The following is a 22,474-nucleotide window of genomic DNA, read 5'->3' on the forward strand; positions in this document are numbered from 1 at the left end:
TAGGTCAACCATTCACTACTTCTATTACTTGGGCAAGATATTTAACTTCTGCGGGCCTTAGTTTCTTATGATGTAAAATGAAGAGGAAGGATTACATCAGAGATGCCTGCCAGAGCTACAACATTCTTCAGTGCCATGGGATTAAACAATAATAATATATTAAAATAGATTAGCGGCCTGTTTCTATTTGAGTTTGATACAGCTGGCCTAGGTGACCTCTGAGGTCACTTTGAGCCCTAGGTTTACATCATCCAAAGCAGTATTTTGAAGGATCTGTCCTCAGGAATACAGTGGTATCTCTTTGCAAGGGTTACATGTAATCGTAGCTTTCCTTTTCCTTGGCGGTGGGAGCATAATATACAAGAGCTGCGCTTTGCACAGAGTAGGAATTAAACAGTGGGTACTGAATGAACAAATGCACGATCTCTGGGCTTTGCTTTGTTTTTCCTGACCTACTACCCACTTTTCTGAAGGAGGAAAGTTGGGGTAGCACTAGATAAAATTCTGGACTTGGAATCTGAAAACTTGAGTCTAAATTTTCTTTCTAGCATTTACTATCTGAGTGGCCTTGGACAAGTCACTTATCCAAGTGATTCTAAATCTCTGTCTCCTTCACTGATAAATGAGGATAATGATAATAAATGCCATTTACATGATTCTTTAAGGTTTACAAAACATGTCCTAACAACCCAGTGAAGTAGGTGGTGCTAAAAGTTATCTTCATTTTACAAAAAAGGAAACTGAGGCTCAGAGACATTGTGACTTGCCCGTGCTTTCACGTGCAATTAAGTGCAGAACCTAAATCCAGTCCTCCAGACTCTTACCCTGTCTGCCCCATAAGGCTGCTGTGATGAAAGCATTTTATAAACTTTCCAACACACTGGAAATGTGAATTACAATTACAGCCACATTTCTTTGCTGCTGCTGAAAGGGTTAAAAAAAAATTTCCTTTGTATTCTACAATCTCTGTAAAACTTCTTGGAGGTCACACGCACTCCAAAGTCCTATGTGCAGGCAAGATGTTCCTGTAATGATGCCAAGTACATGCAGGCCCTCCATAAATATTAAATCCAATTCAATAAAGCACAGTCTTTTTTAGAAAGACATAATTTAGTCTTGACCACAAACTGAGACCGAAAACAGCACTTTCCAGTCCAGGGTTGCCTTATAGCTGGGAACCCAACTGCCTGTGAATAACTCTCCGCAGCTCCAGTACCACCCACCTTCCATGAAGTCAAGCCAACTGGCCCAGCGATGGGCTTGGACACATTCAAGTCTGGGTTTCTAGGAGATGGATTAATGGAGAAGAAACACTTTGCTTAAAACCTTCTCAGTCTCTAGGAAACAATTTTCAGGCAGCTCTCTAGGCTGAAGTCCAATGGGAGAGGTGGAGGCTGGCAACAGTCAGTTGCTAAGGCATAATCCAATTAAAAGGGGTTATCGGATGGGTGGAGGACTATTAAAACAGCAGATGTCTTCTTCCCTGGCATGTCAAGAGCAACATTCTAGAAAATCACTAGGAAAGCTCTTCACATTCTTTCATAGGTTGACATCATTCTCACCATCATCATGCCATATTACATTAAGAGAGAATAATACAGTTCAGAAAGTGCTTTCATATACACTATCTCATCTGAGCCTCACAGTGATTCTAGAAGCAGGCAAAGCAGGGCTTGCTATCCCCATCTTTCAGATAAGGCAGATGATGAGAGGCGAAGTGACTTACCTATGGTAATGGGTATACAGCTATTAATAGTGGGTAACCCCTTTTTTCTCCCTCTCTAAGGACTCAGCATACTGCTCTGCAAAGAAGGGTACTTAATGTTTGTTGAAGAAAGGGAGTAAAGGAGGGAAGGAAATGAAGAGGACAGGAAGGAGGGAGGAGAAGAAAGAAGGAGATAGGTCAGCATTATCCAAAAGAGCTGCTTCTTATCCACTTGTCCATCACAGGTCAGGTTCTTATCACGTTTTGCTTGTACTATGAGACAACTTTCTCATTAGAATCCCTGCCTTAGGCCTCTCATCTCCAACACTTGCTCCTAACAACTGCCATAGTGATCCTGTTTAATGGCAGGTCTGATCACGTCACTTTCTGGCTCAATAAACTCCAATGGCTCCATATTACTTGTAGGCTAAATATGTGTGCATATGTATGTATACACACACAATATATATGTATGTTTTCACATGTATAGGACATACAAAAGTGAAAAGGTGTGCATATATACACATGCATAATGCAAGTAAACAAGTGTGTGTGCATGTGCATACACATGCAATGTCTCCCCCTATTGACTGTAAGCTTCTTGAGGGGAGGCAGGGACTGTGTCCTTTTTGTATTCCCAGCAATTATCATGGCATTGCTTACTGGCACACACATACAATAAGCACTTAATAACTGCTTGCTGCTTTATGATCATCATCAAATCACATTAGACTAGCATGGGACATTCTGGCTACGATCATGGTTTCACATTCATTAGCTCAACCAATCTATACAATAGCTCTGAAGGTTGTTGGGACAGGGATTATTATGCCTCAGCTTGCTCCTATGAGAAATGGGGCTAACACCACTCAAACTGCCCATCTCCCAGGGCTGTTGTAAAGAACATGCTTAGTTAATCTTATCTTCACAACCTGACCCCTCTGCCTTCCTTTCTAGTCTTCTTACACGGTCCTTTCTTCCACCCACTCTGATATGGTGAGAATGGCCCATATTCCTTCCATAAGATGACAGTTTCTGTGCCATGCGATAGCCACTCCACAGGCTTAGAATGATCTCCGTGCTCAAATGACCCACTGAGAAATCCTGGCTTCCTTGGAGACTCAGTTCAAACCCCATCTTCTGCAGGGAAGCCTCTCCCAGCAGCCCTGGCTGCTGGAACCTTCCCTTCTAATGCCACCTTCGATCTACTCTGTATGTACTTTACGTGGAGTAGCAGCAGTAATTGTAATAAACAACAGTGACGTGCATTCATAAAGTGCTTTAGGTTTACAAACATGACCTCCTTTTCTGCTCAAATCATTTATGTGTCATCTTCTCCCCCTCTAAAACATGCTCTTCTTTGGGGTTTCTGCCTTGTGTGTAACTGCAGCACTGGCACATAATAAACACTTAATAAATCTTTATTCATTGGCTCATTGACTGATCAATCTTAAAGTATTCTAGAAGAAACAGCTGTTATTACAATTAGAGAAATGCAGCCCATTGTTCTTAACTATGCGACAGTGTTGTGCCCATAAGTACTACGTATACAGCAGCTGCTATTTTTCAGTTGAGAAAACTGAGCCATGAGAGGGGGCGTGACGCAGGCAGTCGGGGCAAGATGGAGCCAGAGCTCAGATGTGGGTTTGCCTGCTTACTGCCAAACTCCCCACAGGGGAGAAAAGCACGGGGAAATGAGTCCAAAAGAACGAGTGAATACCCCCCAAGTCTCTTCAGATGCACAAAGCCATAGACCGTGCAGCTACCTAGTGAAGGCCTTATTCTGGGGGACATTTTTTCTCATTTGGGAGGGGGTAGTGGGCCAGATTAAATTTTTTTTAATGAAAAGAAAAAGGATATTTATGTTATGATAATCTATGATGCATGGGGTTGCTCTGAAGTACAACTCAAGTATAGAACTGCATGGTCAAAGAGAACTAGGAAAAATATACTGCATCATCTTGCTACTAAGGAACACAAAAAAGATTTCAATGCACTGCCTTGACTGGATAGGACTACAATTGATTTTACTGTTTTTAGTATGAATCGAGAGTATTCATTGAAAAAAAATGTGTAAAGTGCACAGAATTTAAAGAGAACACCATTTATATATCCTTAAATTAATATAATGCTAAGAACCATACGTTATAGAATGATTTTTTTTTTAAAAGAGGGCCCTGGAGTTGGAGACAGAGGATGCAGGTTTAAGCCTCCCACTGCTATTACAACCTGTGACTCTCTGGGCTTCCCTTTCCTAGTCTGTAGAATGAGGGAACTGGAACAGATACTCTCTGTCTTCCCTCAATCTTCAGACCCTAAGGCCTCTCACAAGGGACAGAGTTTTAAACTCTGCTCTGTCATCTGCTATAACTCAACAAGTCAAGGACTTGTGATTTCAGCCGGGGTATTCCCTCCTTCCCTGTCTTGAGATAATCATCTGTTTATGATTTACAGTTTCAGAGATTTGCCTGAAGATCCGTGTGACTTGCACGTGGTACACCTGGCAGGGCTGGAGGTGGAATTTGATTCTAAGTCTCCATCACTCCAGGTCTAGCCCTCTAGTTGCTTAACCAGCCTGACCCTCATTATCTGAGAGACAGATGACTATATCCAGCGTTTAGCACAGTGTCTGGTCAAGTGATACTGTTTAACAATAGGTCTGACTACGTCACTCCCTTGCTCAATAAACTCCATGTATCCCTGCATTTAACAAAGTGCTTGGTAAATGCTTGTAGAGGGACTGGAAAAGATGGAAGGGACCAGGGATAGCGGGGGATGTCTTAGCAGACTACAAGCTCACCAAGAGGCAACAATGTAATATATGAAAGCCAGAAAGGACCATAGGCTACATTAAGAGAGGAGAAGCTTCCAGCAATGAGGAGGTGAATACTGCTGTGCTCAGCCCTGGTCAGACTCCTTTGAGACTACTGTGTCCAAGTCTGGAAGGCAGTTTAGGAAGGACACTGATTGAGCTGGAGAAGATTGAGAAGAGGACAATCGTGATGAAGAATTTCAAGTTCAGGCCTTAAGAGAAACAATCCAAAGAAAGGGATGTGCCTAAGTGGAGAAGAGAAGATTTAAAAGGCTAGCACTAGAAGATTACACTTGTCCTGCTTGGCCCCAACCAGGAGAAATGAAGAAGATTTGGGTTTGATGTCAGGAAAATCATCCTAATGATGGGAGGTATCCAAAAGGAAGATGGGCTGCTCTGGGAGCCAGTGGGTTCTACTTCAGTGGAGGACTTCGAGCAAAGGCTGGAAGACCACTGGCTGGGCATGCTCTGGTGGGGGGACTGCCCCTCAGCTCTAAGTTAGACTAGGTGGCCTCTGAGGTGGGATCCAACCTGTCACAGTGGGAAGGCTGCCATGTTAGACACTAAAAATAACCAACAGGTACCAGATGGAAGAAGCACACCCACCTGTTGGAAAAAGGGACATGTGATGGGGTGCAGTAGCTATACTGGTCCATAACGTGAGTGAAGATTTCCTGACTTTCAGCCAGAGATGGAGACCCTCGCCACACAAACTGGAGCTCCTGCAACACAGAATGAGACCACTGGTCAGGGAGAGATCAGAAGCCAAAGAAGATTTTGCAGTCAGTCCCCACACTCTTACGGCTTTGCAGAAGAGCACCATATGGCGTAGGTGTCACAGGCATTATTGTGCCCTTTTACAGATGAGGAAATGGAGACTCAGAGAGGTACAGGGACTTGTCAATGGTCACATCATTTACTTAACAAACATTTATTTAGGGCCTATGGTACGCCAGGCATTGTGTTAAGTGCTGGGGATACAAAGAGAAAAAGACAGTCACCTGTCCTCAAGCAGCTTATAATCTAATGATAACTCATATTTATACACTGCTTTATGGTTTATAATCACTCAATCAGCAAGCATTTTTAAGTACCTACCATGAAGCAGGAATTGTCCTGATGGGGATACAAAGATAAAAATGAAATATCCCCTCAAGAAGCTTATAGTCTATTCTTTATAGTCTAAGTATACAGAATTAAAAATAAGGTAATTTTGGTGGGAAGGTACTAAGGGATAGGAGCATAAGGAAAAGCCTCACATAGAAGGAATCACTTGGATGAGCTTTGAAAGAAACCAGGGATGGTAAGAAGTGGAGATGAGGCAAGATGGGACAAGCAATACAAAAGGCCCAAGGATGGGACATGGAGCATTATGTGGGAGGAAAATCAAGAAGACCAATGTGGATGAACCACAGAATGCATGAATTATGGATAATAACATATAAGAGTAATTTGAAGCTTGGAAACCGAAGAGGGAGCCACGTTGTGGAGGGTCTAGAATGTTCGAGTTTGTACTTGACCCTAGAGGTAATGGACAAGTGTTGCTGATGTCATCAACCCCCCTTCAGAGATACAGTGACTGGCCCAGGGTCACACAGCAGCTTCATACCACACCAAGTCCAGGACATTTTCTGCAGCTTTCAATTCCCTAGGTTTATACTGCAGCAGTATCAGGTAAGACAGAAGAGACAGAGTGAACATCTGGAGCATGCTGATGTTACCTTGGCTTTCTGCATATCTTCTTTTAGGTCATAGTCAATTCGGGAAATGAGGTGGGCATTGAAGCCGGCCAGAGCGAACAAAGTTGGTGTGGCAGCAGATGCTCCAAAGGGATCAACGTGCCAGGAAAACTCAGGTCTTATCCCAAAAGTTTCATATAAAAACCCGTGTCCTTCTGCAATGGCAAGGCAGAGTTTAAAACATAAGCATGCTGGTCTACTTTATTCCAACTGCTCAGTGTGAGTGTCTGGCCCAGAAAAGCAGGTCAGATATGAATTCTGGTTACCTTTGTCAGCTAGCCACACATTTAAGGACAGAAAGCAGATCAACAAAAGCACTGAAGGAGGGCAGCTACAGTAATAAGCATTGGGATAGTAAGATAAAAGCAAAAATGACGTGCTCAATGCTTTTGAGCACGAACAGGGATGGCTGAAACTATTTTCCTTGATTATTTCTGAGTAATTTACTAAAACAATCAACAACATAGTGGTTTAAACCAAAAGTGAGACCTTCAGATATTTAACCTAGAATTCTACAAGGTTAAAGACTTGGATGAAAGCACAGAGGGCATTCTCATCATATTTTCAGATGAAAGGATGCTGAGTAAGAGAGGTAACATATTAGAAGAAAGAATCACAATCTGAAAGAAAGAACCACTCCCACTTAACCAGGCTGGAACATCAGCAGAATGGAATTAAATGACGCTTAATAAGGATTTACACTTAGCTTCAGAAAACCCGCTGCACACAACAGAATCCTACCAATTCTTCAATGCCTACTTCAGACGCCTTTCCATCAAGCCTTCCTTGGTACTCCTCCTTCCTGCATCTCATGGAGAGAAGCTCTCCCTCTTCTGAGGTCCTAAAGCCCTTTCTTTACTGCAGTTATCAGAGAAGTATTTTGTGGTGGACAGAGTTAGCCTCGGAGCCAGCAACACCTGGACTGGATTCAGTTCTAACTCCAACACATTTGCTGTGTAGCCTGGGAAAGATACCTAACCTTCTGGCCAACTCTCCAAGGCTTTACATTTTAGAGAAGGGGTTGACCTACATATATAGAAGAGGTTTTTCACTCAGTAGGAGCTCCTCACACCAAGAAATCCCCTGTACTTTCCCTCTCCCTCACCCTACAACACACAACACTTAGAACACCTTCCTTACAGGTATTAGTCTACAATGCTTTCCTTTCTCACTAGAATACAGGGTCTCTGAGAGCATGGCACAGATAAGGTTTCACAGTTTTTCCTGAATGTCAGAGAGTGTGCCATCTAATCTATACTTAGAAGGATTCTCTCCCAAACCTGACAAGTCAATCAGCCTTTTTTTGGAAACCCAGTTCCATTTATCTATACCCTGCCCAGAGAAGATATATTCAGTAATCATTTGTTACAGAAATGAATAATTATTTAAAAGGTTTAGCTGGGATGGTTTCACTTTTGCATTCCCAGTGTCTTGTCCAGCGGCCCCCAGGTAGTAGACATTTAATAAACATTTGCTGATTGATAGATTCAGACAGAAGCTGGCAGCCTTATCTTCTTACAGCTCTTTCCCCATCATCTTTCTTAGGTTCCCGAACCTCACATTAGGGTTCTTTCACAGGTATTTTGGGCAAGAATCTGAGGTTAGACATTGTGTGATTTTTGATAAACTTAGCTCTTCTCAGCAATACAAGGATCTAAGACAATTCCAAAAGACTCCTGATGGAAAATGCTATCCACATCCAGGGAAAGAACTTTGGAGTCTGAATGCAAATCAAAGCATACTATTTGCTCTCCTTTTCTTTTCTATGTTGTTTTGTTTTGTTTCTTCTTTCTTGTGGTTCCTCCCATTAGTTCTAATTTTTCTTTACATCATGACTGATGTGAAAATATGTTTAATATGAATGTATAAGCAGAGCCTATATCAGATTGCATGCTGTCTTGGGAAGGGGGCAGGAAGAGGAGGACGAGAAAATTTAAAACTCAAAACCTTGTGGAAGTGAATGCTGAAAACTAAAAATAAATATTAATTATAAAAAGAAAATAATCTGAAGCTAGGTCCTTCAATAAGATTTTCCCAGAGAGAGAAGAAAGACAGTGAACTTTCAGGAAAAAACAAATTAATATTTCATCCCTCTCTCCTCCATAACCTTCTGCCTAGCCTTTAAAGACTGGTGAGAAACCCATGCTGTGAATGATTTAATGTCCATGGGGAGACATATTTCAACACTTCATGGCTCTGTGATTTGAGGAGTGCGGGGAGTCTCCCTCCACCTACACAGAACAGCCTATTCATATCTTCGAAAAGGGTTTCTGAATGGCGATGGCCAAAAAAGAACATCCCCTAGCAGTCAAACCATGGGTGGCAAGCCTCTCTTGATTTATCAAGAATGTCTCTGGGATGACAGCCACATCTGGATGCCAGGCAGGCCCATACTCTGACGCCTTTACAGTCTGGCAGTACTTGCCACAGCTTGTGTATTGCTGGGGCAACCTTTAAGAACTCTGAGTCACCTAGTCTCTAGTCTGGACTCTTCCTCTTCCTTTTTCTCTACTAGGAATTCTTAACAAAGAGTCTGAAAATTTGATTTTTTAAAATATTCTGATAATTGTATTTCATTATAATGGTTTCCTTTGTAATTCTGATTTTTATTTTATGCATTTAAAAACATTATTCTGAGAAAAGGGGTACACTAACTTCACCAGACTACCCAAGGATTCCATGCATGTCAAGAATCCCTATGCTAAAGTACGGTGGAAAAATCACTAAACGGGGAGTCATGAGTCCCAGGTTCTAGTGACTTTGGGAAAGTTACTACCTCTCTGCAGGACTCAGTTTACTCATTAATAAAATGGGGACTGGAAGACCTTTTGGACCCTTGCTAAGTCTTGTTTCAGTGACTCTAAAACTATGCTATAAGATAACTCCAGTACTTTAGGATGTAATAAATTGTGCCTATTAACCTTGGCTTTCAGGTTAAGTGGTATTGGACTGTTAGCTGAAATGAGGGACTTCTGAGGTTATCAAAAGTCCCCAGATTCAATTAGGTACCATACCAACTGAAGAACTGATGCCTGAAATCCATAATGATCAAGATACCCTGCATTATCTAAGAATTAATGTTCAGTGAGAGGACATGATAGTCTGAAGCACAAAGTTAGCCAACAATCAGCCTCTGGAAGTATCCTCAATGGAAACTGGATCACTATGACGCCATATGTCACCACAGGGGAGAAAAACAACTAATTGGAAGCTCTAGGGGGTAATCTTAAATTTGTGTTCACTGATGAAGGATGTATAATTAGATGATTCTTATGGTTCCTTCCAGCTTTCAGAGTTCTTGTTTAAGCCAGGCATGGGGGAGTATACCTGTAGTATCCACTTCTGTGGAGGCTGAGGATGGTGGCTAAAGTCAATCAGGTATCTGTGTTAAGTCAAGCACAATATGGTAAGCCCCTAGGAGTGGAGGGCCACCAGACTGCTTAAAGAGGGGTCAGCTGACTCAGGTTAACAGACTTCTAGTTCTGATGGAAAAAAGTGTCTATACTCTCTACTACCACCACCACCACTACCACCACAACCAATACCAGAACCAGCAGCAGCAGCACAACCACCGGCACCATTATCATCATCTAACAGCTAGCATTAATAAAGGGCCTTTTGGTTTGCAAACCTCTTTACGTACAGAAAAGCTTTTGATCAGTGATAACATTCCAGGGTGCAAGTCTTGGCTCTCCTTCTCATTTCACTATCTAAGGCACAATTTCCCAATCTATAAGACAGGGATAAATTATAGGTCCATGTTATTTCTTTAGTTTCCTGTCATTCAGTCATGTCTGGCTCATCGTGACCCTGTGGACCATGGCATGCCAATGCTGTCCAGGGGGTTTTCTTGGCAAAGATACTGGAATGGTTTGCCATTTCCTTCTCAAGTCAATTAAGGCAAACACAGATTAATTCACTTGCCCAGCATCACCCAGCTAGTAGGTGTCTGAGGCCCAGATTTGAACACAGGTTTTCCTGACTCCAGATCCAGCGTTGAGCAATCTAGCTGCCTCTATGTCTTTAAGATACTGTGCCTGAAAAATGGTGTCCACATCCAGATAAAGAACTATGGAGTCTGAATGCAGATCAAAGGATACTATTTTCTCTCTTTTTTTCTTTCTTTCTTGTGGTTTTTCCCTTTTGTTCTGATTCTTCTTTCACAACAGGACTAATGTGGAAACATGTTTAATATGATTGTACATGTAAAACCTATATCAGATTGCATGCCATCTTGTGGAGAGAGGGAGAAAAAATTTGGAACTCAAAAGCCTTGTAAAAGTGAATGTTGATGGTACATAATTGGAAAAAATAAAATACTATTAAGTGTGCAGGGGGAGAGAGAGAAGATGCTATCCCTAAATTTCCAGAGATTTTTAGTCTAAAAAAGTGGAACTTGGCCTGGGTCCAAGTCCTCAATTTGCCCCTCACTAGCCTTGTGACCATGCACGAATAACTTCATTTCTCTGAATTCAGTTTCCTCTTCTGTAAAATGGGGATAATAATGCTTATTCTTTTCACCTCTTAAGGTCATTGGGATGGAAAGCACTCTGCAATCTTCCAAACACTCCAGAAATGAGAGCTTTTATTATTACTTGTTCTAATAGCTCTACCTCACAGTCTTGTTAAAAAAAAAGATATTCAGTGAGTGGCTCTTAGACATGACTCATTGTGCTAATCAAAAACCATTCAGCTTAGACTCAGTGGATGGCATCCCTTGTGCTCTCTGGGGAAGGCACTCAAACTTCCTGTGGCTCAGCATTTTTCTCTGTAAGCTATTATAAGTGATGGATTACAGATTTCATAGCAAGAAAGAAAATTAGGTATATCTTATACCTCAAAACCATTTCATAGATGGAGAAACTGAGGTACAGAAAAGTGACAAGCCTAGCTCACAGTCACAAAACTGGTTAACATTTGGATTTATTTCATCTTACATCCTTTCTCAATCTGTATGTCTGAACCAAACTGAACTTCTGTTGTCCCTGTTCTTACCTTGCCCTCTTCCTTCTCTGTGCTATTCACTGCTCATCCCTACAATGGACTCCCATCCTCTTCACAGTATGGGATGACTCAACAAGAGTGGGTTCTCCAATCAGAAGATTCAGCCTCTGTCACCACCTGTGTGATCTGAGATAATTAATTTACTTCCCTGGGTCTCAGTTTCCTCCTCTGCAAAATGAGGGGGCTGATAGCCTTGGGGGGTTCCTTTCAGTTCTACATCTATAATCACTTCCCCTGGAGAGGGCTCTCCTTACTCCATCAATGCTCCAATGGTTTCCAGGGGTGGGGAACCTGCAGCCTCCAGACTACATGTGGCCTTCCAGGTTCTTGGGTGAGGTCTTTTGGCTGAGTCCAAGATTTACAGATCATTATTAAGGGGATTTGTTCTGTGAAATTTGGATTCAGTCAGAGGACTGCACTACAGGACCTAGAGAGTCACATGTGGCCTCAAGGGCACAGGTTCCCCACCCCTGGTTTAGGCACACCTGATTTGGAGGATCAAATGAGACAGTGAGTGTGCTTAACGAGGCACAAGGTCCCGCTGAAATATCAGCATTTGTTAGTATGAAAGCAGTCTGTCCACTGCACAGCAATACAAATCTACTATGATTTGGCACTTTGGAGGCACACAATGGAGCCAGTGTCACTGAGAACCACAAGGAACCACAGGAAGGTGAGCTTCGCTGTTACTTCTGCAATTGTGAGAGGCTCTGCTGCTTCATGACTGCCCACAGCTAATGCTTTTAGATTAAAAACATCTCAAGGACTTTATGGAGAGCCCAGGTATCAATCAATCAACCCACATCGATTAAGTGCCTACTATGTGCTGGGCACTGTGCTCATGATGGGGATATGAGTACAAACAATGAGAAAATCCCTACTGAAAAGGAGCTTATACTCTCGTAGAAGAAACAAGTACAAATATAAGTATATACAGAATAAGAGGAGAGGAGGGGGAAGAAAGGAATGTGAAGACAGGAGAGGGAAGAGAAGATAAAGAACAGAAATAAACAGCAAAGTAGTTAAATATAAAGCAGACTGGGATGGAGACCAGTAGAATTTTGGAGGACAAGGAAAGGCTTCACATAGAATCTGTGACATGAAGAGAGGGATTGTAAAAGGTATAGGTGAGGAGCGTGGACATGGGGAACAGCCCGTGAAAAGGCTGAGATGGGGAATGGAACGTCTTGTGTGAGGAACTATAATGGGAATTAAAAATCTTCCCCACCACAGCCTCAGGTGGGGCTATTGAGGGAGGCTTGTTTTGCATGAAGGTGGACATTGGGTCATGAAGGGTCGTGCCCTCTGGCTCTGAAAAGAGTACATACACTCTGAGGTGAGATTTTGCTTTGGGGTTTAGTTCTTGGAAGAAGGTTCCTGCACCAGATGAGACTCTGGGCAGCCACTAAGGAACCCTCCAGCTTTGAAAACCCATTTGTTGGTGCTTCTCTCTCTGGTAATGCTGTATGCATTGCCTATGGTCAGACAGTTGGAAGCCTTGTCTGTGATTTTGATCTCTCTGTATTTTCTCTGAAGTTCAGGGTGCTTTTTCCCCTGAACTAAGTGAATGATACATGTGCTTGATTAAAGTAGACGGTGACCCCTCAAAAGTTGCTTTCTTTTTAGAAAAGCAGATCTAAGGACCTGTACAGCAGGCCCTCCTGGATGTGTCAGGGTGCTTGCTGTTACAGGAACCTAGAAAAGAAAGGCCAGTTTGGCTGGACGGCAGAGAGAGTCAGTCAGTCAGCAAGCATTTATTAAATATTTATTATATGCCGGGCACAACGCTAAGCCCGGTGGATACAAAGAAAAGGAAAACAATGTTTCTGAGAGGGAGTAATGCACGTGGAGGCTGGAAAGAGGCTGGAGTCGCTGGGTAGTGCTTCACAAGCCAAACCAAGAGGCTTTGATCTGATGTGCTGTATCTGAGTCTCTTCACTCACAGCCTAGTATTTTTGTATTTATATGGTGCTTAAAGGTCACAGGATTTAGGGATGGAGGAGACTCCACAGGATTTCAGGCAAGAAGGAACCTTAGCAATGACCTAATTCAACAACCTCATTCTACAGATGAAAGTGAAATTAAATAAGATAAAATGACTTGCCCAAGGTCACACTGTCAACAAGCAATTGAGCCTATATTGAATCCCAAGTTCTCCTGACTTCAGATTCAGCGGTCCTGACGTTCACCACACCATGCTGCTGAAGGAAGAGTACAGAGGCTTCTTACAATTGCCCTATAAGTTAGGGAGTATGAGTGCTTATTACCCTCATTTTACAGATGATAAATCAAGACCCAGAGAGGTTGAGTAGGTAAGAATGTTAGAAATGGAGTTGGGAAGCCTGAGTTTGAACCCTACCTCACAAACTTACTACCTGTGTGAACTTGGGCAAGTTACTGAACTTCTATTTGTCTCAGTTCCCTCATTTGTAAGATGGGGATCATAACATCTATCTGCTAGGGTTGTCATGAGAATCAAAAGAGACAACCTACACACAGCATTTTGGAAACCTTAAGATGATTATGAATGGTGGCTATCATCATCATCGTTATTATATGCCCAAGGTCACACAACTAGAAAGTGGTGCAGCTGGGATATGAACATCTGTCTCCTAATGTCCAAAATCACAGATAATCAGAACTGGGGAAGAAAAACAAACAAACAAAAATCTTACAGATAACTTAGCAGAGGGGAAAATGAGAGCCAGAGAGGGGAGCAAACTTGCTTAAGAACACAGTGCAAACTTCAGGCAGAGGCCAGACTAGAATTAGGCCCCCTAAGTCCTCCCGTGCAGTACCTGCCAATATACTATGTTACTTCCCATTAGTTATTTTTTTTTTTAAAAAAGGTCTTTATTAATGTTTTTTGTATTTATGTCATGCTCATTTCCAAGTATACTCTATTCCAGGCCTGCACAATCCATTCCAAAGGATTTTGGGTGACCCACAAAAAACGTGGAGGATAAAATCCATTTTTCGCAGGCTGCCTGAAATCCTTTTATAGGCTGCAGGTTGTGCAGGCCTGCTCTGATCCCTCCATCCTTTGCAAGGAAGGTTTAAAGAGAGAAATACGGCAGCTTGGCAAAACTAATCAACATATTTAGTGTGTCTGAGAGTATATGAAAGGTCCCACACCCATAGTCCCCCAACGCTGGAACTTTTCTTTATTTTTCTCTGGGACGTTATTAAAATTAAAAGTTCATTTAACATTTTTTTGGTTCTGTTCATTTTTTCTGATACTCAGCATCTAAATTGTTTTCCCTAAAGATTCTTACTTCCCTCTCCATCAGTTCACGTAAGTCCTCCCCAGGCTTCTCCGAGTTCTTCACATTCGTCCTTCCTTACAGAGTGATGATGACATCTATGTACAATTTGTTTATCTATTTCCCATTTGATAGGCATCTACTTTGCTTTCAATTCTTTGCTATCATAAAAAGTGCTGCCATAAATCTTTTGGGACATAAGAGGACTTTCTTATCAATAGTTTCCTGGTAGGTGTTATATTAGCTTCATGTTGTAACTGAGGAACTGAGGCAGAGAGAAGTTAAGGGACTAGCCCAGTGTCAAACATCTAGTCAGCATCTCAGGCTGGATTTGAACTCAGGTTCCTCTGACCCCCAAGTCCAGAACTCCATCTACTGCACCACCTAGGCCCTGTCACCTTGAGCAATCTTTCCTCTGGTTGTGGAGTTGGCAATTACTATTTTCTCTTCTCCTTTTAGCAGTTGTCCTCACCTTCCATTCATGTTTAAGATTCCACAGTTTTTAGTTCCTCATCACTTGTGGTCAGTTTAGATGACCCTGAATAGGTCCCAGTGCATAAGGCCTCAATTCCATGAGATCAACATAACAAGTATTTACTAACGGTGCATCACCTGCCCGATACCTTATCAAATTCTACGCTCTCTGGGGCCCTCACTGCACTGTTGCCTGGAACGCCCGGATGATAGAAAATGTCTCAGATGCTGTAAATGCCTCAAATACTGGGAATTCCTTGGGATTGCTCAGTGTTTCCATTTTTCCTTTCCCGCTTCTGTTTTTAATAACTATTGCTGGCAATAAAGAGAGTTAACAATTAACTGGAGTTTAGCATGAAACCCTTGAGAAACTTCTGGAGGTAGAAGAGGAAAAAAAATTCTTCAAGAAAGGAAAAGAATTATGTCTTGGGTGCCACCCACCATCACCATTTATTAACCTGTAAAACATTCAGCTACAGAAGTGAAAAATGCCCCGAGGGCTTGAAGAGTCAGAAGGGTAAGGGAGATCATCTTTACAGCTGAAGAAACTGAGACCCAAACAGGAAGTCATCCCAGCCCAATGTTCTTCCACCTGTCCTGTACTATCTCTTTTCTTTCCATGGTATTCTGGAGATACCGTTTACAAAGATCACAGAATTTAAGGAGGGAGACATCATAGAATGCAAAATGTCAGACCTGGGAAAAAAACCTTAGAATCCCAAGATTCATCTCTCCTCAGACCCTGAGCTCAGGAAGTAGTAGCCTCCAGCTCAGTGCCCTTAGCCATCATCCTGGGAAGCAATATTTATGGAGATGCAGCCTGACCACTGTTCCTGCTGGAACTACAGTCACTGGCCACTGATGACCCAGAAATGAAAGTTTTTGCCAGCACAATCCTTGGCACTGTTCAATGTCACAATATGAAAAACCAATAGGATTTTATTAGTGGAAATGACATTTAAAAAGAGATATTATAATCTACTTTCTGGCTGCACCCTAAGGATCAAGGGACTTTTCCATCTGAATTGTAGCTGACACCTACCAAACGTATTATCTCCCCCATTAGAGTGAGCTCCTGGAGGGTAGAGATTGTCTTACTTTTCTCTTTGTATCCCCAAAGTGCACAGCACTTTGCATACAGTAAGTACTTCAGATATGCTTCATACATTCAATGAGTCATGTGCCATTACTGAATGGGTAAAGCAAACAAACCTGTTAGCTGTAAAATCTGATCATCTATGTGGGTCACTGCTTCATCATGCATCACCTGGCCTCCAATAATAAATTCCAGTCGTCCTTCTTTCACTAACTGATGGACCTTTGATGATAGAAAACAGGCAATTCCATTAACAACCAAGTCAATAATCAAACTAGAACATATTTACTTAGTAACTATTAGTTTTTAGGGCTTTCTTTTAACCTCTGAGGCCACATGAACAAGGAGAACAGGCTGCAGCAGACAGGATGTAAACCAGAAGACCTAGGCTCAAGTGCTGACTTCACAGCCTAGAAGTTGTGTGACTTGGGTAGCTCACTGTCCATGCTGGTCAGTCGGGAAGGAGGCTCCCTGCCTGTCCATCTCGGGCTGCATTGAGCAGAGAGTCGCTGCCCTTCTCAGGAGCTCAGTCTTTTTTCATCTCTAAAACACCCACACTGGACTAGAGGACCTTCAGGATCTCCCAGTTTTGTAGTTCTATGAATCAAAGCTTTAGCACTGGGACCTGGTATGTGTAGCTAATACTCTTGAAGCTTAGCTTCCTAATCAAGGAAAGAAAAGACAAACATTTATTAATCACATGCTATGTGTGTGCCAGGCACTGTACAAAGCACCTGATCCTCACCAAACCCCTGTGAGGCAGATGCTATTACCATCTCCATTTTACAGTTAGGGAAACTTGAGGCAGATGGTGGTTAAGTGATTTGGCCTAGTTCAAACAGCTACCAAGTATTTGAGGCAGTTCCTCTCCTCCATTAGATGGTGAGCTCCTAGAGGGCAGTCAGTGTCTTTTGTCTTTCTTGACATACAGTAGGTGCTTAATAAAGGCTTACTGACTATCTGACCTAAGGATAGTACTTTTCCTTTAAAAAACATTTTATTACTTTTTTCCCAATTAATAAGCATTTATTTTCTTTCCTTCCTTTTCCCTCCCATTGGAGAGAGAAAAAGAAAGAGAGAAAGAGAAAGAGAGAGAGAGAGAGAGAGAATGAATCTGTACACTGTTCATGTCCAATAATGAACGCCTCATTCTGCATCTTGACTCTACTCCTCTCAGTCAGGAGGCCAGGGCGGATAGGCTGTTAGCTTTAGTCCTCTGGAATTGTGGCTGGTCACTGCACTGATCAAAATTGTCAAGTCTTTTGAAGTTGCTTTTTCTTTATAATGTTGTTGTAGACATTGTCTTCCTGGTTCTGCTCACTTCTCTCTTCATCAATTCATATCAGTCTTTCCAGTTTTGTCTGACACTGCCTAATCCTTTTTCGTGGCACAATGAGGTTCCGTTACATCAACATATCATAATTTGTCTAGTTATTCCCCACTAGTGGGCATACCCCTTAGTTTCCAGTTCTTTCCAATGCAAAAAGAGTTACAATGAACATTTTTTGTACAGTGCTTTTCAAAAATACAAAGCATGTGCTCTCTCAGTGAAGTAGGGATGATTCTCTTCCACCTTACAGAAGAAGAAACTGAGACTCAAGGAGGGGAAATACTAAAGGCAAAAATCAGTCAGTGGCTTGGTCTCTTGTCCCCTGTCTTCCAGCCATTTGCTTAAACAGAATTGTAGGATAATGTGGATATTCCTGCCCTGGAGTGGCACAGATAACCAAGAGCTGGTTCTAGCTGCCAGGACTCTGACCTGCCTGTGTACAAGAGAGCCACAACCAGGGCAGTGTAGGAAGGTGCTCTACCCCTCAATGAATGGTGATGGTCAGCTCAATGGAGAAAGCAGCAGTGCCGATTGAAGAATTCAGAGAAAACTAAGGAGGGTATCAGCCTCGCTATTACTTTGAGGCAACTGCAGGAAGGGTTCAGGCCTCCAGCCCATAGCATAGATTTTTCTTGAAGAACCATTTTCTGTGTTACCTCCCTAAGTTTCCTGGAGTTTTTACAAAGTAGAAAGAAGCAGTGATTATTGTCTCCAATATTTTATAGATGAGGAACTGGGGTACAAGAGGTTAAGTGATTTGCACAGGGTCACACAGCTAACTCTATGGACTGGGATGTGACTGTTGTCCTCATGTCATATAGCTTCTCCCTGGCAAGTCACTTGTCTGAACCTCAATATCCAAAATCCCTCTCTGCAATTAGGATAAGAATCCTTACACTGCCTACTTCACACAGTGTTTGTGTAGTGAGCACTTTGCAAACCATAGAGCAATACAGAAATGTGAATTACTATTATTTTATTTTTTAAGTAGATTTTTCAGCTGTAAGAGGGTGGAGACCGTGCGATCCTTTAATTTTTCCCAGCACATAACCCAATCCTCTGCACAGATTGGCCCTTAAAAAAAGTTCAGACTGGTATATAAAAAGTAGTAATGAAACATCTTCATCTTCTCAGCCATTTGCTGAACCTTCTGCTTCAACCAGATCCCAGAACCCAAATGCTGAGGTTGGACAGGATCATCTCACTGACCCCCTAATCAGGCAGATTAAGAACCTAATACTGCAAAAAGGGATAAGATCAGGCAAAAGTCACACAGCCAGGAAATGGCAGAGTTGGGATTTGTCCAAGGTCCTAGGAAGAGGACTACCTATAAAGGCAGTCTAGCTATAAAGCTATCACTGCACATTTCTTAGCCTTGTTTCTTCAGCCCTTACGTTAGTGAGTTGAACACAAGGACATTGAAGGTCTCTTTCAACTTTGAATGCTATGACAAGGAAAAGGGATAAGGCCTGGACCCATGATTTCACTGGCATTGAGGTCTCCTAGTTGGAGAGACTCTGTCTACCAGTGCAGATGGGCACCTTCTCTGTAACTTGTAATGTTTGAGATATTTAGATTTCCAGTACGTGTCAAGAGGCTACACTTGAACCCAGATCTTCCTAGCTTTATCTTTAACTACTAATTCCCAGATACCTCTCTGGTTCTCTAAGAAATATTGGCCTGATCTTACCAACAAAAAATAAACAATAAAAAACCCTATAATATTATTTAGCTTCACCACACTGATAAGAAACAGAAGGCACAACTGTTCCACACTGTTAGTGCAAATATCATTGTAAAATTTCCTGGTTGGGCTTTTAACCAGAATTAGAATTCTAAACACTTTAGAGAAAATGCAAACCACATTTATCAAAAGAAGAACAACTTTAACAACAGATGGGAGACTTTTTTTTTTTACAAGGTTTGATTGAAAGTGGTTTCCTTTTCCTTTGAATGCTGCAACATCCATTAAGAAAGCTTTTTTAGCTCCCCCCACAGTAATTAATAAATCAAACACAATTACCTGATGTTTCTGGGTGTCTGTGGCCACTCTGCTCCACCAGAGCCGGAAGAATTCTTGCTCCACAGCAATAAATTTGCGCTGCTTCCCTCTGTTCAGTTCCTCTGTGACGGAAGTGTAGACATTGGCTGCATAGGCATGCATGCTCTCCTGTAGAAGGAGAGCGAGGAGGGGTGGCGGGAAGAGGGGCGGGGAGGGAGAGAAGACAGCTTATGAGTTACACAAACAGGCTTCAAAAGTGGGCACGTCTGCTCAATGCCAAAGCAACAAGAAAACTCCTTCCCTCAAACTTCACAATGAGCCATGATACCAGCTGATAGAGTCTCACAAGTTCTAATACAGGCATGCCCAAGAGACTAGGCAAAAACAAAGATGATGCCTGCTTTTAAGGTCATCAATGTCACTGGCCCGGTGACACAGACACATCCTTACCAGTCCTGTGATTTTCTCTTTGCCCAAGGCAAACAGTTTATGCACATGGCCTCCTCAAGCAAACACAAAAATTGACAGCTACTGAGGGAATGGATCCATAGAACCTCCCTGTTCCGTACCACCAAAGTCTCATGGGGTTCGTTTCCCCTACCTATCAGCTTTATAGCTACCATATAGCAACACCAGCCTGAAGGCCCAGACTATCCCAGACACCAGTCCAGTGGCTGAGGCTATCCCTACTTTTATCTGCAGCCAGCCTCTGGGTAAGAGAGAGGCTGGTGCCCCTGTTGTGGGGAAGATAATGCCTTGTGGCTAGAATGTAGTAGGTGCTTAATAAGTGTCTATTGATTGACTGAGACTGTAGTATAATAACAATGGATATGGAGGAAGTCTGGAGACCTAGGTTCTCATCTTAGTTCTGCCATTAATTCACTGTTATCTTGAGGAAGTGACTTCCTCCTTCTAGATCTCAGTTTCCACTGCTGTCAAATGAGGGAGTTATATGTGAAAATATCTATGGTCCCTTCAATATTCCATGATTTTAAATCTTCTCAGACACTGCTTTAACAGTGTCAGTAAGGGCTAGTGGTATGTTTTATCTCATTTTGCAAATAAGCAAACACTAGTCAAGGTTAGATAAGTCAGAGAGCTGGGATCAGAAGTCTGGTCTCCTGACTCAACTTCCCATGCCATTAGACTGCTTTAACTTGGAATGCTCCTTGAGCTTTGTTCACAGGAATAATCTCTATCTCAAAAGAAATTTAAATATTCACATAACCGTCACAGAAGAATTTGTACATCTAGTTTACGAACTTAATAAGGAACAAAGAAAATCAGTTTCACTGGATTTCAGGGAAGGTAAACAGTTTAGTATTAACTGCTATTACAGTCACAGGAAGTTAGAGCTGGAAGGGTATTTGGAAACTTTCTACCATAATCCTCTCATTTGATAAGTAAAGCCCAGACAGGGACTTAACTTCCCCAAGGTCACTCAATGAATTACTGCCAGAATGAGGGTTCAAGTCCTGGTCTTATGACTCCAAATTTAGTGTTCTTTCAAATATACCAGACTGCCTGTCCTTTTACTAGATATGAAAACATTACAAAGCTTATAATAAGTGTCTATATGGAGAAAAGACAAGGTTAAGACATGAGAGACACACTTGAGGGCTGGATTCCAATATTAAACTAACTGTGGGCAAACCTATTCATGTAGGGCATTCCTCACTACCAAACATCTTAAAATAGAAGCTGTATGCATATCTGACAGGGCATTATACATACATACACACACACACACACACACACCATAACATAATAATAGTTTGGCATATATACATATATGTATGTGTGAAAAGAAGATATATGTGTATGTGTATACACATAAGAGGATGTACATGTATGCAAATAAATAAAGGACATATGCACATACACAGAAAATATAGGTACCTATGTCTGAGCATACATGCAAGTATACAGAATACATACATATATATTCATACATACATGCACATACAAAAGAGATTCATGATCCACATGGGAGCTGGGCTAGATGATGCCTTCCCCAGGTGTCTTTAATCTTCCACAATTATAAGACAGTTCAGTGAGCTTTGGGTCAAAAAACACATGTGTTCCAGAGAAGATTCTACCACTCACTAGTGACATGAATCTGGGCAAATTGCAACTGCTCTGAACCTCAGTTTCCTCATCTAAAAAATAAGGACGACAATACTTGTATGTACTATGTATATAACTCCTGGGATGTTGTGAAGCAAAAATGAGATAATGGATGCAAAGTGCTCATTTATCAATGATCACAAAGTACTTTACAACCATAAGCTCTTATTACTGCTATGAATGAGTGAGCCTTTCAGAATTCAGATGTTGCACAAGGTAGAAATCTGTATCAGGATTCTTTTTACTTTTTATCCCATAGGTCTTTCCTAGAAAAGAAAAGAGCCAAACTTATATACCAGAAACTATCATAACTGCTATAACTTAGAAGAGGGTAAAAAAACCAAAACTTTTGAAAACCATGGCTCATTAAGATAAAACCTTGTTGAGACCCTAATGACTCAGAATTTGTGAAAATTAGGGGTAGGATTAAGATTGCTATATAAGGAAATTAGCAAACCCTGGCTTTAATTATTCCTGGCTCTACCAATTACTGGATGTGGGGACTTTATATAAGATCTGAGGGAATGACTGCAATTAATCTCAAGTGCTTAATCCCTTTCTGGGAGCCCAGCACAGTTTTTAAGCTTATCTAAATTTGTTTCCTTATGATCTCCCTCAACTACCCCCTTTGTATAAAGAAATGACATCTCTCTCCTTTGTCCTACTGAGTACCTACTGGAACCCCAGTTCCTCAGATTCTGGCCTGAAGGTTCAATTTTTACATAAACAGGTTTTCCAGTTAATTGGGAAAATCCTACTTATTATATGATCCCTAACATTACTTTTCTTTAACAAACAGTTCTCAATCAGTCAAAACTGATTAGCTGTTATTTGAGAAGTTTACCACTAAATTCTAGGGTAGCCTCCCTCCAGCCTTCCTTTCTTCCCACCCTCCCCATTGCTCCCATCTCTTACCCCCTCC

At 41.8% G+C, this 22,474-nt stretch overlaps 1 protein-coding gene across 2 annotated transcripts in view; it reads right to left on the reverse strand.

Moving 5' to 3' along the window:
* Positions 1-22,474, reverse strand: part of MAN2B2 (mannosidase alpha class 2B member 2) — a 79,634-nt gene that overhangs the window by 49,377 nt on the left and 7,783 nt on the right. For both annotated transcript variants that reach the window (XM_072620177.1, XM_072620178.1), the window contains exons 2-5: positions 19,447-19,593; positions 16,210-16,315; positions 6,239-6,411; positions 5,124-5,239 (exon numbers count right to left, since the gene is read on the reverse strand). In XM_072620177.1, the coding sequence (XP_072476278.1) occupies positions 5,124-5,239; positions 6,239-6,411; positions 16,210-16,315; positions 19,447-19,593 (542 nt within the window). The remainder of the gene's footprint in view (positions 1-5,123; positions 5,240-6,238; positions 6,412-16,209; positions 16,316-19,446; positions 19,594-22,474) is intronic.

This window comes from Notamacropus eugenii, chromosome 6 (genome assembly GCF_028372415.1).
Source record: "Notamacropus eugenii isolate mMacEug1 chromosome 6, mMacEug1.pri_v2, whole genome shotgun sequence".
NCBI classification, from domain to species: domain Eukaryota; kingdom Metazoa; phylum Chordata; class Mammalia; order Diprotodontia; family Macropodidae; genus Notamacropus; species Notamacropus eugenii.